The 13666-nt window shown below is 46.4% G+C and overlaps 1 protein-coding gene across 4 annotated transcripts in view; it reads right to left on the reverse strand.

Annotated features, from left to right (window-relative positions):
* The window catches only part of HisCl1 (Histamine-gated chloride channel subunit 1), a 97646-nt gene that overhangs the window by 3786 nt on the left and 80194 nt on the right, over nucleotides 1–13666 (reverse strand). For all 4 annotated transcript variants that reach the window (XM_072284200.1, XM_072284199.1, XM_072284201.1 and 1 more), the window contains 2 exons: nucleotides 633–859; nucleotides 196–278 (listed from right to left, as the gene is read on the reverse strand). In XM_072284200.1, the coding sequence (XP_072140301.1) occupies nucleotides 196–278; nucleotides 633–859 (310 nt within the window). The remainder of the gene's footprint in view (nucleotides 1–195; nucleotides 279–632; nucleotides 860–13666) is intronic.

A 13666-nucleotide genomic window follows, 5' to 3' on the forward strand; every position in this document is an offset into this window, starting at 1 on the left:
CAACAATCGAAGATTGTAACGTGCAAGTGAAACTTCTTTTTTTTTCGGAAGATATTGCTGCCACGGCACTCACTGTAATCCAGTAGCAACTGGTAGCCGGAATATTTCAGGTTCGGCGTGCGTTGCATCTATAATAAATCAGTTACCATGCAAATTTAAACGTTTCCAAGTATATCTCAGGTAAATATAACTTACAGCTTTCCATCTGCATCGAGCAAGTCTGTGTGTCGTGCGGGTAGGAGGCGAAGTTCATTGCACAGGACAGCGTCAACGTCAGCCTGCAGTGTATAAAAAAAAAAAAAAAAAAAAACTTTAAATGCTCAGTGTCACTACATATCGAAATCTCTTCTTGACTTTCATGATAACTTTATCGCTTTCTTTTACGGTGCACAACCAGCTAGTTATTAACCATGCTACGAGTAACCATATTGACCTTACTGACCATAATAACCATACTGTTCAAAAAGAAAAAGGCTAAACGAAACATATTCCCAAGTACCCAAAAGGCTCTGAAAACTTTTAGGCTAGTTCTAAAGTCCACGCCACTGTAGCGTGAAAACTGGCTACTCGGCTATTCACTGATATCAGATGGTGGTGGTGGTGGTGATCAGAATCTTTTTGCTGTCACTCACTTGACCATGTAGAGGATGGTCTTGTCTCTGTACAGCCATATGTAGTGGTTGGGCACGGTCATCGTTTGGAAGGTGACCTGCTTGGCGTTCTTGAAGAAGCAGTCCGGCCGCCAAACCCTCTCCAGCCAGTCCGTCTCCAATACGCGGTACTCGGACGTCATGTTGTCCGGCAGCCGTAGCCGATGGTCCTTCCACGACTGCGAGAAAAAGATGTCCGCCGCGTACGTCTGCGATAGGGACAGAAACGCACGTGTTATAGCTAAAACGAAAATTCCCGCTTCACGACGATAAATGTCGACATCAGTGGGTTTAGCAATCAAACAGTGTCGCGACACGCTGCCAAGACGCGTGTAATGAGGAGTGTAATGCCGCTGGACTCCCCTCTCGCGCTTCCCTATGGGTATGGTGTGCCATCTAGCGGTGCCGCCATAAAGTCCTCACATGATCTCTGAGTATCTTGACGCGCCGGTGCACGCGAATGCCGAGAAACTTGTAATGTATGACGCGTTTACTGCAGCCGATCTCCTTTCCCGCCCTACGCCCTGGACACGCTACGCCACCTAGCGACGCTGCCGCGAACTCCAGCTGTGGGCTCCGAGATTCGGGGCGCGCCGGTGCGTGCGAAGGCTGATAATTGTTCCCTCGTACTCCCCGTAGCACCGCAGAAATTTGAAAAAAAAATTAAGAAGTGTGGCACATACCCATTTTCTAGGGTTCGCCCAAAAATAGGTACATACATCCCCAGTGACTTATACTTCGTTCCACACAACCATGGGTCCAAATTGTTTATTCGGTTACAGATCTAGTGGCGCATCTCTAATGGCTAAAGTTGTGGCATGAGAGAGGTTGGGTGCAAACATAGCACCGAGTTGGCAAAGTAGAAGAATGCCAATTGCTACATATGTTGTTATATATGCTATATATATACGAACTATCGAAAGAAGAATGATAGGTGTAACGTTAAGGGATAAGAAAAGAGCAGATTGGGTGAGGGAACAAACGCGAGTTAATGATGTCTTAGTTGTATTCAAGAAAAAGAAATGGGCATGGGCAGGACACGTAATGAGGAGGGAAGATAACCGATGGTCATTAAGAGTTACGGAATGGATTCCAAGGGAAGGAAAGCGTAGCAGAGGGCGGCAGAACGTTAGGTGGGCGGATGAGATTAAGAAGTATGCAGGGACAACATGGCCACAATTAGTACATGACCGGGGTAGTTGGAGAAGTATGGGAGAGGCCTTTGCCCTGCAGTGGGCATCACCAGGTTGATGATGATGATGATGATATATGTTGTATTATTTACTCCCCACATCAATATTCTGTCGTTTACCCCAATAATATTGTTTGTTTTAGTAAAACCAGATATAGAAGCCAATTAAATGTTGCGAGGAGATGGCGAAAACAGAAAATGAACCATCTTCGTGTTCGAAGGGCCTCTCTTACGCGTTCATTCAGTGCAGGCAAGTCGCATCACTCCCCTTCCTTTATCCTGTAACGAAATGGATGGTCCACGTGACGTCTACGGCACAATAATCTTCTCCAAAAAAAAAAGAAAAGAAAGCAACAACTTCACGGATAGTTCTTTTTTCTTTGAGATAAAACTGAGAGATTCATTCACCCTATAATGGCGACGGCTGCTCATTTTCGCATAATAGTAACAGTGACAAAAAGCTATTCCACGGTCAGAAGAAACAACTAATGCCGAATCGCTTTAGAGATTACTTTCTTCAAGGTTGTAAGTGAAGATAGTATGAAATCAAGTTCACTTTTGACATCTACGCACAATTTTCTTGGGGCACTAGAAGAACGTAGCACCAAACAAAAAAGATGACAACTGAGATAATAATAATTTTAGATAACATGTCACAATGAAGACGTATAAATTCAGGCCACATATATGCCGATGAAGATGGCGCACAGAAATACGCGTAAAGTCAGGCTGCGCAACGCATTGGCAGCGTATCTGTGCGCTTTACTGCAAATGACGTGTAAGCACGTAAGCATGGTGGGGATATGTCAGTACAAATCGTCTAAGAAAAAGATATTCTGCATCTCTTACATTTGCGTCATGAAATGGCGCCACTGTTGTAACGTCGTTACGTTCGAATGAGGTTCTATGTCAATAAAATTTGTTCACTGGACAGCGACTCGTGATTTCAACCAAAAGGCCTATAGCATCACCACCACCTACTATTGGTTCAAATGTTATAAAGATTTATTTACTAGTGCATGTTACCAAAATCACCTTCATGCCACATTTTATGCTCGCTCCCTATTCCGGTGCCGCCACAACTAGCCACAGCAATCGCGAGGCCCAGCATTGCGGCGACAGCTACAAGTTGTCCTAACCAACATTCTTGACGCTTGTATGGCCATAAATTTCGCGATATGCATGAAACGTTGACGAATGCAACTCAAGTGTTTCAAAGCGGGAAAAAACAAGGCACGTTGATTCAACGCAACGTTGGAGTCTAACATGACGCGAAGCTTGTTTTAGTTAGCGAGGCAGCAGCATTAGCGGATGACACGAGTACCTCCTCGTAGCCTGTAGCCGTTAGCTTTGCGTCACAAGGACAAAGGCGAGGCATGATGCTTATGGAGGGAAGAACAATGACCAAGGTGTACGCACGGAGAATCACGAGATGGTATCTAAATGCACCTAGGGCTTCGTACACACTGTGTCGTAAGGGGCACATCCTTCCTGGAGGATCGACCAAGAATGAGCACATAGCCAGCGGACCAAGTTGTCTACTAGGCAAGACAGCTCCCAGCACATGCCCAATGATACAAATTTGTCCATTTATAAACATAAATGCATCTGGCCAGCAAATAACGACGAGCAATAAACCCTGCGGACAGGCAAAGAAAACTTCGTCTAAAAAGACATGCCTAAGGAAGACGAGCCGAGTAATACATCTACGTCGGTTCAGCTGGAATTCCAGCGTTTGTCGTTGTTGCTGTTCGTAACCTGAAGAGCCTTGATACATGTGTCTATAATCGTGAATTGGCCGATATACGGGTGGTTAGCAGAAATGGACAAAAATGAGGGTAAGTTTTGTTTCGTAAGTTGTGACATACGAATGACAAAACTGGGGCATGGGAGAGAAAAAAAGAAGCAAAATCCCAGAAATAGAAATAAAATGCAAACTAACAAGAAATAATTTATCAAGACAATCGATTGCTTTGAGTAAGGCAATTCCGAACTTTGGAGCAAAAATATCTGTATCTGGGCAGAAGCAAATAGGCTGCAAGAAACAGTACCGCAGGCACATCCAGACCAAGACTTGGAAGTGGAACTTGTAGTATTGTTTTTCTCAGTACAGGGAAACATCAACAGAACACAAAGAAGTGATCTATTCTACTGAGCTTCATCGCATAATAAGCACAACGGGGAGGGAGCCAGTCTAAACCTGTGTAATAGTCAAGCCGCATTGTAAGCCTACCTTCCACGTTTTTCCCTTCTCATTAGCCTTTCTTTCGCTTCTGGGTTTTGTTTCGCTCGGAGACCTTTTTGAACAGTGGCCTGCTTGCGCAAGCTCCCACTCCTCATTAGCTCGAGTCAACAATAAGCTCAACATTTTTCTTGCTAATGAAGAGACTATCAAACACATCTTGGGCATTTGTCCTCAATACGACATCCAGCGTATTCGTTTACAGACCGCTGTAAGCCTATTCAACTCCAATTGAACATCTTGCGAAGCGAAAATTCCTGCACCTTGGTCACGTCCGTCGATGGCGCAGAAACCCGTTTGGGCGCTGCTGCGGATGTTCAGGAACACCTGCCTCAGTGACCTATCGTAGATGTGCTGTGCTCCCTATTGTGGGCACACAGTGTGAACGCACTAATTCTCTACCTCATTTTCTTCTTTCTATCCCCCCATTTTCCCTTACGTCCAGTGTAGGGTAGCAAACCAAATGCTTGTCTGGTTGACCTCCCTGCCTTCGCTTTCCTTGCTTTCGCTCTCCTTCTCTTCCTCTTGCCGCCTTGTTTCTACGCGCTAGAGCTGCAATGGTGGCGCATTTTGCTTTCAACTACTCTGCACGCATTTCCACATACAACGGGATTGTCCACGACAATACAAACAAAACAAATAAAAGCACAGCAGGTCATTTCATCGACACATCCAAAGTGTCTTGTACAAGTGGATTACAGCCCCGGGATGCAGGCGTAATAAATTAGGGTGTCGTTGCTTGTATTGCCCATTTGGTAAAGTCCGTTGCGAATCTCCGCCTTTGGTAGCGTTCGTAAGTTAAAAAAGGTCAGGCCTAATGTCAGGCCTAACCAGCAGCGGTTGATGTCATTGCTTTCAATCGCAATACCCTCAGGTTACTTCATCGCTTGGGGAATTGGCAAAATAACTGCGACGAAGCATTTGGTGTTGCCCGTACATAATAAAATAAAATAAAATAAAATCAGAGTGCCCTTTGCAGCGAATGGTAGGGAACCGGAAATTACTTATACGCTCGGCCACGTGTGTCAGGGATGTCGCAAAGTCATACTGCGCAAGCACTTTTTGTTCTTGCTTATAAACGGGTCGCTTCCACAGGGCGACGGACATTTGACTGAAATTAGGAAGTCGCTGTAATGAGGGCCGGAACATGCAACGCGAACAGGCCGGAAACATATTAGGGCGCCAGTTCCGGCGATTGAGCAAATTAACCAGGGCTTCGGCAGACTTGGTCACATAGCGTACTCATCGAGTCAGAACTTTTCACTTCCTCAAGTTTGCTCTTATTGCTTTGAAAAAATTCGACAGCATGCGTTGTTTCGGGGAATACTTGGCTGTTTTATTCACTGTCAAGCACAGGTTTCCGGTATTTGCGTGCGTTAGATGTGATGGCTACTTTCTCAAAAAGACGGTGATGAAGGTTATAGCATGTCATGTAAAATTACTATATGTTAGTCCCAAAAAGACACATATCCCTTTGCGAGTCGAGTACAGTAATTGTAATGCCATGGATCGCTGGCCGGCGACGGCTGCAGCCAAGTACGTCTATTGGTGACCTTGCTCACTTGTGTACCAGACCTTATAACCCACGAGGCACACTGCATTACCATCTGTATGTAATTCCTCAGAGCGTCAGATTGCCCAAAATTTAAATTTAAATGCAGGAATCGGTTGCCAGCTAAAACATCACATATACACAGGTTAAAAGAGCACTAACATGATATTGTCGACTCTTATTGCTCTTTTTGCATTAAACGAAAGTCCGAGACTCGTAAACACCACAAAAAAGAATACCGGGAGCAATTTAATATAATAGCTTTTCTAAAGCAAGTATCGGTTTCATTTCTGCTGTATACCAGCCGTGGTTGCTTCGTAACTATGGTGTTGGGCTGCTAAGCACGAGGCCGCGGGATCGAACCCCGGCCACGGCAGCTGTGTTCTGATGGGGGCGAAATGCGAAAACACCCGTGTATGTAGATTTGCATACACGTTGAAGAACCCCAGGTGGTCCAAATTTCTGGATTCCCCCAATACGGCGTGCCTCATAATCAGATCGTGGTTCTGGCACGTACTAAGCAAGACAGCACGTAATACACCATAATTTCCAAAATTTCTGCTGTATGGTGACGTCATAGCCTACAAGGTAGTCACCTGGAAGCACAATATTGCGAGGTCTTGGCACTCGCTCCGGCTCGCTCGGCCGACTCGTGTGCTGCTACATCGACCCACAGAACTAGTAGCAGCACAGGAAGCGGCCGAGCGACCCGGAGCAAACGCCAAACGTCACAATGTGCAGCTCCCACGTGATCGCATCCTGCGTCATGACGTCAGTATATAGCAATCAGCTCGAAAACGAACCGAAATTAGCTGTAGCAAAGGATACTATTAAATTATATAGGACGCTCTCACTCTTACCAGTAATTTTTCTATGGTTTATAGGTGTAGGACGTTCATTTACTGCAAACAATTTTGAATACACAAAAATATCATACCAGCACACTTTTGATTAAGTACTAAAATGACATTTCCTACTCCTTTTTCTTTGTCTTAATGATACAAACGCTATTAGCCCTGCCTCAAGGCTCAGTAAATAATGAACAGTGATACTTCTTTCTAAGGAATAGTTTCAGCTTCGGTATCCGAAATGTGGATGCTCCATGACGTGATGAACCACTGACTCGCTACGTTCACACAGCTGCCACACGCTAGTACAGCCAGACGAAACACGAGTGCAAAACTCTTCTTTATATAATTTATTAGACAAGTCAAAGTCAAAGCATTTTATTTAGGCCTCACAAAACGGTTGCCTAGGTGGCAGACAAAGGCAATCAATGCCTGACAGTGTCAACCCCCTTCCCCCCACTCCCCAAACATCTCACCCAACATCACCGTAATAATTGCTACATCGCCTGTCGACAAAACTTCCAATCATAAATCAGTGGAAAGCACTGACAACAATGCATCAAAATGAAAACATTTGAAACAAAAGTATGCTGTTTCGCGAGAAATGTCACACTTATCCTTATTACTGCACAACATCAGCGAAATTTTGCTGTGTGTCATGACTTCACGATGATATCGATTGAGCAAGGTCCGATTTTTGGAGGCCGAACTTAGCATGCACTTTGAAATTCCTAATGTTTTTTATACTATTCTGTAATTTCACGCGGGGTAAGCACGTGTTACACCTTATAAAATTTCAAAAGTGGGTGTCCCAATTCTTGTAAACGCAATGTGGTTTGATCATCGGAGTGCTTTTTGAACATTAGGTCGCTGAGTCGCGACACAATTGCGCACTCCTTCTGATAGTGTCTTCACTTCCAACTCCAAAGACGGCCGATATCGTCAGTATTTAGGCGAGTAGCGTTGCAAGCGCATTCGTTAACTCTTTGTCATCTTGTTTCGGCTCTAATTGGCTTAGGTCTCACATAGCAGGGAAGTGAAATGTATTCGTGACCGATATACAATGAGGCAGACTCAGCATGAGTTGCGAACTTTAAGCACCATCCGTCGTGCTACGAACCAATGATTGGAGACAATGGGAGGATTTTAACGCTGCAGAGGGAAAGGTTAGCTCTGACAGGGGGCCGCAGTGAAGGGCTGCGGATTATTTTCGACCAGCTTGGTATCTTTAACGAGCACTCACTGGTCACTACAGGAGTATTTTGGTACTCCGCTCCCACCAGAACCCGGCCGCTCCAGCCCGGTAATGAACCAGCAATGTGTTTAGCTGGAGAACACATAAACCAAGGCCACCACTGCCGATATTCCTCACAAATTGTGTGTGTATATAATTGCGTATATACATCGCATCGCAGGAGCGTCGCTGTATTCTCCTGGCAGTTTTGTAACAATATGGAGGTATCTATCTTCAGAATCATTCCAACCTCTCCGCGCCAACAATGCAAATGTGCGTCCTGATTCGTCAAATATGAGTTTACGTATAAGCCCGCGTGCTGCTTCGGCTGCGTTCAGCCTGCGTAGCACGAATCGAGAGCGCATGTCTTGGCAGAAACATTGTACACACTGAGGAGAGGGTGTGGTTAGCGCCTGATAAACATAAAGCGACCTCAGTAGACTCATTTTCACATGAATTTTGTTCAAACAATTTTAATGCATACGCATTATTTGGCGAGCTCACCAGCCCTGGCACACGAAAAGTGAATAACTTGCATTTGCACAAAAATGCGTGATTTCCTAAGACATTTATCGTTATGATAGTGTAAATATATATGATTGGTAGCTTTTAAGCGACATGGAACAACTTAAAGCAATAAAATAAAATAAAATGGAATACCCATAGAGATGCACAGGTTTCCTTAGAAAATGCATGGAGAAGCTTACATTAGGAGTGGCCCAAGTGAAATCAGGGGGTGGGTCAACTTGAAATTTGGGGTTCGGTCAACTTGAATATCGGAGGTGGGCGAACTTAAATTTGTGGATAGACCAACTTGCAAGTTGCATGTGCGCCTACTTGAAATTTGAGGGTGGGTCCACTTAAGTTTGGCAGTGGGCGAACTTAAATGAGCGTGTGGGCCAGCATAAAATTTGAACGTGGGCCAACTCAAATTTTGGGGTGGTTTAACTTAAATTTGGGGGTGGGCCGATGTCCAATTGAACGCTACTGAGCGTCCTTCGAGTCATGAACAAATCGCCGGCAACCGGTGTGCGTTGAGACGCTTGGTGCGTTTTCATTGGGCCTGACGGAGGCGCAGTCAGATAGTCTTGCGAGCATGGAGGAAAGGAAAATATAGGAGGGAGCATGACGTCATGCAGCCAGCCTTGGCAAGCGAACGCTCCGTGAAGCCACAGTGGTGGCCCGACACGTCAGCTCCTGTGTCGAGATCACGGACGAAATTCTAGATTTGCCGAGACGTTTGGTTATCGGTAGTTTTTATTCGGTGCGCGCTCGGCCGGTAGCTGCTAGCTGCTCTGCCTGTCACATGCTGTCACAAGCTAGCTGCTCTGCCTGGATGCTTGTTCAGCTTCGGTCGTTTCCTGCAAGGCATGTGTTCCGCATTTCGGGCGAGTTGTGAGAAGTACACACTCCGACGTACGTCAGCGTATTTAGGCTACAGGCATACTTCGGCTGAAGTAAACAGATCGTTGGGAGCGATAAGAAGCGATATGTATTCCTCACAATTTTGACAGAAGCCTTGCCCGCGCGTACTTTGCCCTGTTATGCCAGCTTTATTGATTTGCATTGTCGCTAGATCAGTGGTATCTTACGCATGAGGGTTTGCATGCATGCGATTGGCCGCACTACGGGAGCGGAGTCATCCTTGCAGGCGAAGCGCGGTGGAGCTTATTGCCTCAGATGACGCTGACTCCCGCAAGAAACGGCGAGTTGCATTTGTTACGTACGTGCTATGCTGTTTTCTCGTGAAACGCAGTGCGCTGTCAATTTACCTGGTCCCAAGAAAAGCAGCAGCAACTGCAAACACCGCTTGTTCCATCTTTTGGAGTTTGAGAGCCATATACGGCCGGGTCATGCGGTTTGTGCTATGTTCCCAAGCACTGACCCTGCTTCGAGCACTGCGTACTGCGAAAACGACCAAGTGGTAGGTCATCAGACACATACGATCTCATTACAAAACATTTACGGGACCTTACGTGCCATGATCACAATCTCATTACGAGGCACGCTGTAGTGGACGACTCCGTGATGATTTGGGCCACCCGGAGTTCTTTTACGTGCACCTAACTCTAAGTACACGGGTGCTTTCGCATTTCGCCCCCGTCGAAATGCGGCCGCCGTGGTCGGGATTCAATCTTGCAATCTCGTGCTTACCAGCCCGACACCATAGCCACTAAGCAACCACGGCGGGTAAAACATAACATGTATCGGCGAATGAAAGAGAAAGTTGCACTCCAACTCGCAAATTAAACTTTGCTTTATCCCTCACACGAGAACTGACCAGTTTACAAAACAGTTTCTAGCCTGCCTTTATAAGTGAAGGATACCCTTGCTTAGCTTCTGAAATGGCAACAGACATTACTATGCAATTTTCTGCAACACGAACCGCAGCGCACACTTACCGCAATATCACTCAGCAGTGTAGCAACGCCGGGCACCTTTCGGAAAGGCCTGCAACATTTGCAACAAGGCCTGCAACTCCTGACAGGCTTTCTCTGATGCGGACCGCCGAACGGGCACGCATAGCGCGACACCGCGATTCAATGCCGCAATCCAGAAACTTGAGCGTGGAATTAAGCGAAAGTGTCGCGGTGGTAGCCATGTTATTGGTTTATTTTAAGCGTTTCAAATGGTTTAGAATGTGTATTGAGAAAAAAGGAGATCAACCGGCAGTACTAAAACCTACCGCGCGCTCTGACGTTTTTGCCACGTGTTGGGCCGCCACATCGGCTTCAATCACGTTGTGGCATGCTCCCTCTTATTATTTCCTTCCTCCATGCTTGCGAGAGCGGCAGCGGAGGTTACGTGGCATCGCGACGATGCATTCACTCCTGACGCAATGCCTCACGCGTTGCTTAAACAACTGGTGTTCCCTTTCGACCGCTCTCCTCCGTCCAGGCGCGCTTGTGCCCTGCGTTCCGGCTCAATTGATACGATTGCATTGAAGAGGCCAGATGCGGTTAGAAAGTGTAATAATTGTCTACTATAGCCTAAGCGTTGTCTGCCACTGGAAAGGCCACGGGTAGACGCGTATAAGCTAGGAAAAGCAAGTAAGCAAAACTAAGATAGAACGAAGTCACAGTCGAGCCAAACAATGCTCACGCATTAGTAGACAATATTCAGAATTTCTGTAGCTGGCTTGTCTGTGTGCGTGTGGGTGGGCGCATGAAATGAATAACAAGAGTCCCTTTCAATCGCATAGGGCATTTGGAAGGTCCCAAGGAATTCTGAGCACTGAAATTTTCAAAAAAAAAAATATATGGCTGTCCCGTAATCAAGAGTAGATGTAAGCATTAAATGGCTACCGGTAAAGCAGGTTGGTTGGAGATGATGCTGGCCGCAAGCTTAATATGGGTATAGTGCATGTTTCGGAACGGCACACCCCACCACACCACAACACACCACACGAACCTCTTTTGAACTGGACCTCATTGCAAGTGTCGTCTTGGCTAAACAGCTATCCGCAGCGCGCCGGACGCTGCCGGAATGGTCACGCAGCGTGGCGCAATCTCTCGAGCCGACGCAAAACTAACGCCGCGGAACTTACGGACCGCTGGCGTTGAACAGGCAACCTTGTCTCAGCGCCAAAAAATGACAATGAAGTGTATGGTGACCTGTGTCTTACCTTTTGAACTTCGCTATCGCAAATGACAAATTAAATTTCATCGTACTAGGAGTTACAGATTGAATGATATTGTGAACAAGCATTAGGAAGAACTCGATCGGAAGCAATGTTTTTGTAACTTGTTTGGCAGTAACTGGCTGATCTGGTCCTGTACAAAGGATTGGGGACCGGAGACCGCAGTTTTGACTGGTTTCCTGGATGATCTCGCTTTGTTCTCGCATCTTCCCCGGATGTTCTCGCTCGAGTGCCCAGATAGCGACTCTGGCTTTTGGCTCAAGGTCAATTGAAGGTCGCCGACAACGGGAGCTACAAACATTTCATGCTTAAAGCAACCCCTCAACGCATAGCGCACGCCAGGATGCAACAGCCGAACGCTCATCACAGTCCAACTTGAATAACACTGGAAATCTCACTGGACGCGCGGTGTACCCGGGGCCCGCAGTGTCTCTATACGAAATAGGGGCATCGGTCACGTGGTCACGTTGTAACGGAACTTGCCTAGAGTATCGGTGCCAGCGCTGTCAAGCGAAGCATGCCACGACAAAGGAACCAACGGGGCATGCAGATCGCGATGCCGCAGCAAAAAACTCCGAGAAGGAAGGAAAACGAGATTCTTGCTCTTCCCCGCGAACCCTTAAACCGTGTGCGCGCCTGCGAGGGATCGATAAGGAGCGCCAGTTGGCTAAGCCAGCGCGGGAGCCCAACGGGACGCCAGTCGTCGCCTCGGTGATGACCTCGCAGAACCATTATAGGAGTGGCCTTGAAGCTCCTCGCCCCAATAAGGGATGCGCTCACTGCCTAATTTATCCAGCGAGTGAATGAAGTTCTCCTATGTAGGAGAGAGCCTTATATGCCCCATGAAGCGAAAAATCCGGTGTCCGGCGTTATCATCCGATGGTACCAAAACCCACGTGACCAAGTGGTGGCGTCACGTTCCCGGCAATGGGCCTGCTGCGGCTGGTACGGCGAAATCCCACGGTGAACAGCCACGGCATCAGCCGGACGCCGTGGCCCACACCCGGAAAACGGACCTTGCCCACTCGCGAAATTTGATTAAGGTGAATTAAAGTGGATTAAGGGGGATCAACATGGACTCAGGCGGAGTGCAGTCGAATAAAGAGGACCAAGATGGGTTAAGATGGACTAAGGTGTACTAAGGCGAATTAAGGTTGGTACAAATTAGAGCAAGGTGGATTAAGGGGGAGTTTACAAGTCCTCATGCTTTCGCCTTTAAATTACGTAAGGATTCTTTAGTGACGTTCAACTTTTTCTTTTGTCACTGCAGCTACACTAAGTTAACCGTTTTTGCAAATATGCTCTAGTGGTTCTAAGAACATTCGTGGAACGATATTATGGTGAACTTATCGGGGTGAAAGGTTTGCGGAACGATTGTGTAAGTGATACGCAGTAACAGTTGAAAGAAGCTCAAACGAAGGAAGAATCGACGCTTGAACATATTTGATTCACATATATTCCGCTTAGTAAGCAGGGAAAACCAGGGAGAGGAGGGAGGTGGAAATTCAAGACGATGAGCAAAACGAGAACAACGGGGGAAGCTGGAGCCAACGTTTTGACAAGTGGACTTGCCTTCTTCAAGGCACTTGAAACGCGCAAGTCCACTTGTCGAAACGTTGGCTCCAGCTTTCACCTAGTTCTCGTTTTTCTCATCGGCTTAATAAGCGGAGCACATTAGGAAATGTGTTCCACCTGCTTAGTGGGACGTGCGTGGAACGAAATTAACAGAATACAGTGGACCCTAGAACAACGTCTACTATCATCCTAATTATGATGCATGAATGAATGCTTTTGTTCGTAGCAGTCAATTAGGGAAAGAACCTCAGAGAAAAAGATAAAGGGCAGTTGCTTGAGGACAGCCGGAGCCCAGAAACTAACTACGAAACGACATCAAAGTGCGGGCGCACGCAGTTTCTGTGACAGTATATGTGGTGACAAAACAATATTGCGACCATCAAAAAGATCAGAAACAATAAAAATGACGGGATCATAAAATATAATAAACAAAAGCGCACACGTCAGAAAGAAGAAAAAAATTGTGTGCGCAAAGCGCAAGCTTGAAAAACGATGCTCATGATCATCGTCATTCTATACCGAATCAACTGCTGGAAAAAGGCTTCTCCCAGCGATTTCTAATTTGCGCTATCTTACGTCAGCCAACTGCACTCTGTGTGTGGGCGAATTTCTTAATTTCCTGACACTATAGGGGTGGGCGACTATAAATTCTGAGACCGAGTCGCATACTAATCGAATAGATGCCCAAGCCGAATCAAATCGAATTGGATTTGGAATACTTTTCGTGTAGTTT

This window comes from Dermacentor andersoni, chromosome 9 (genome assembly GCF_023375885.2).
Source record: "Dermacentor andersoni chromosome 9, qqDerAnde1_hic_scaffold, whole genome shotgun sequence".
Classification (NCBI taxonomy): Eukaryota; Metazoa; Arthropoda; class Arachnida; order Ixodida; family Ixodidae; genus Dermacentor; species Dermacentor andersoni.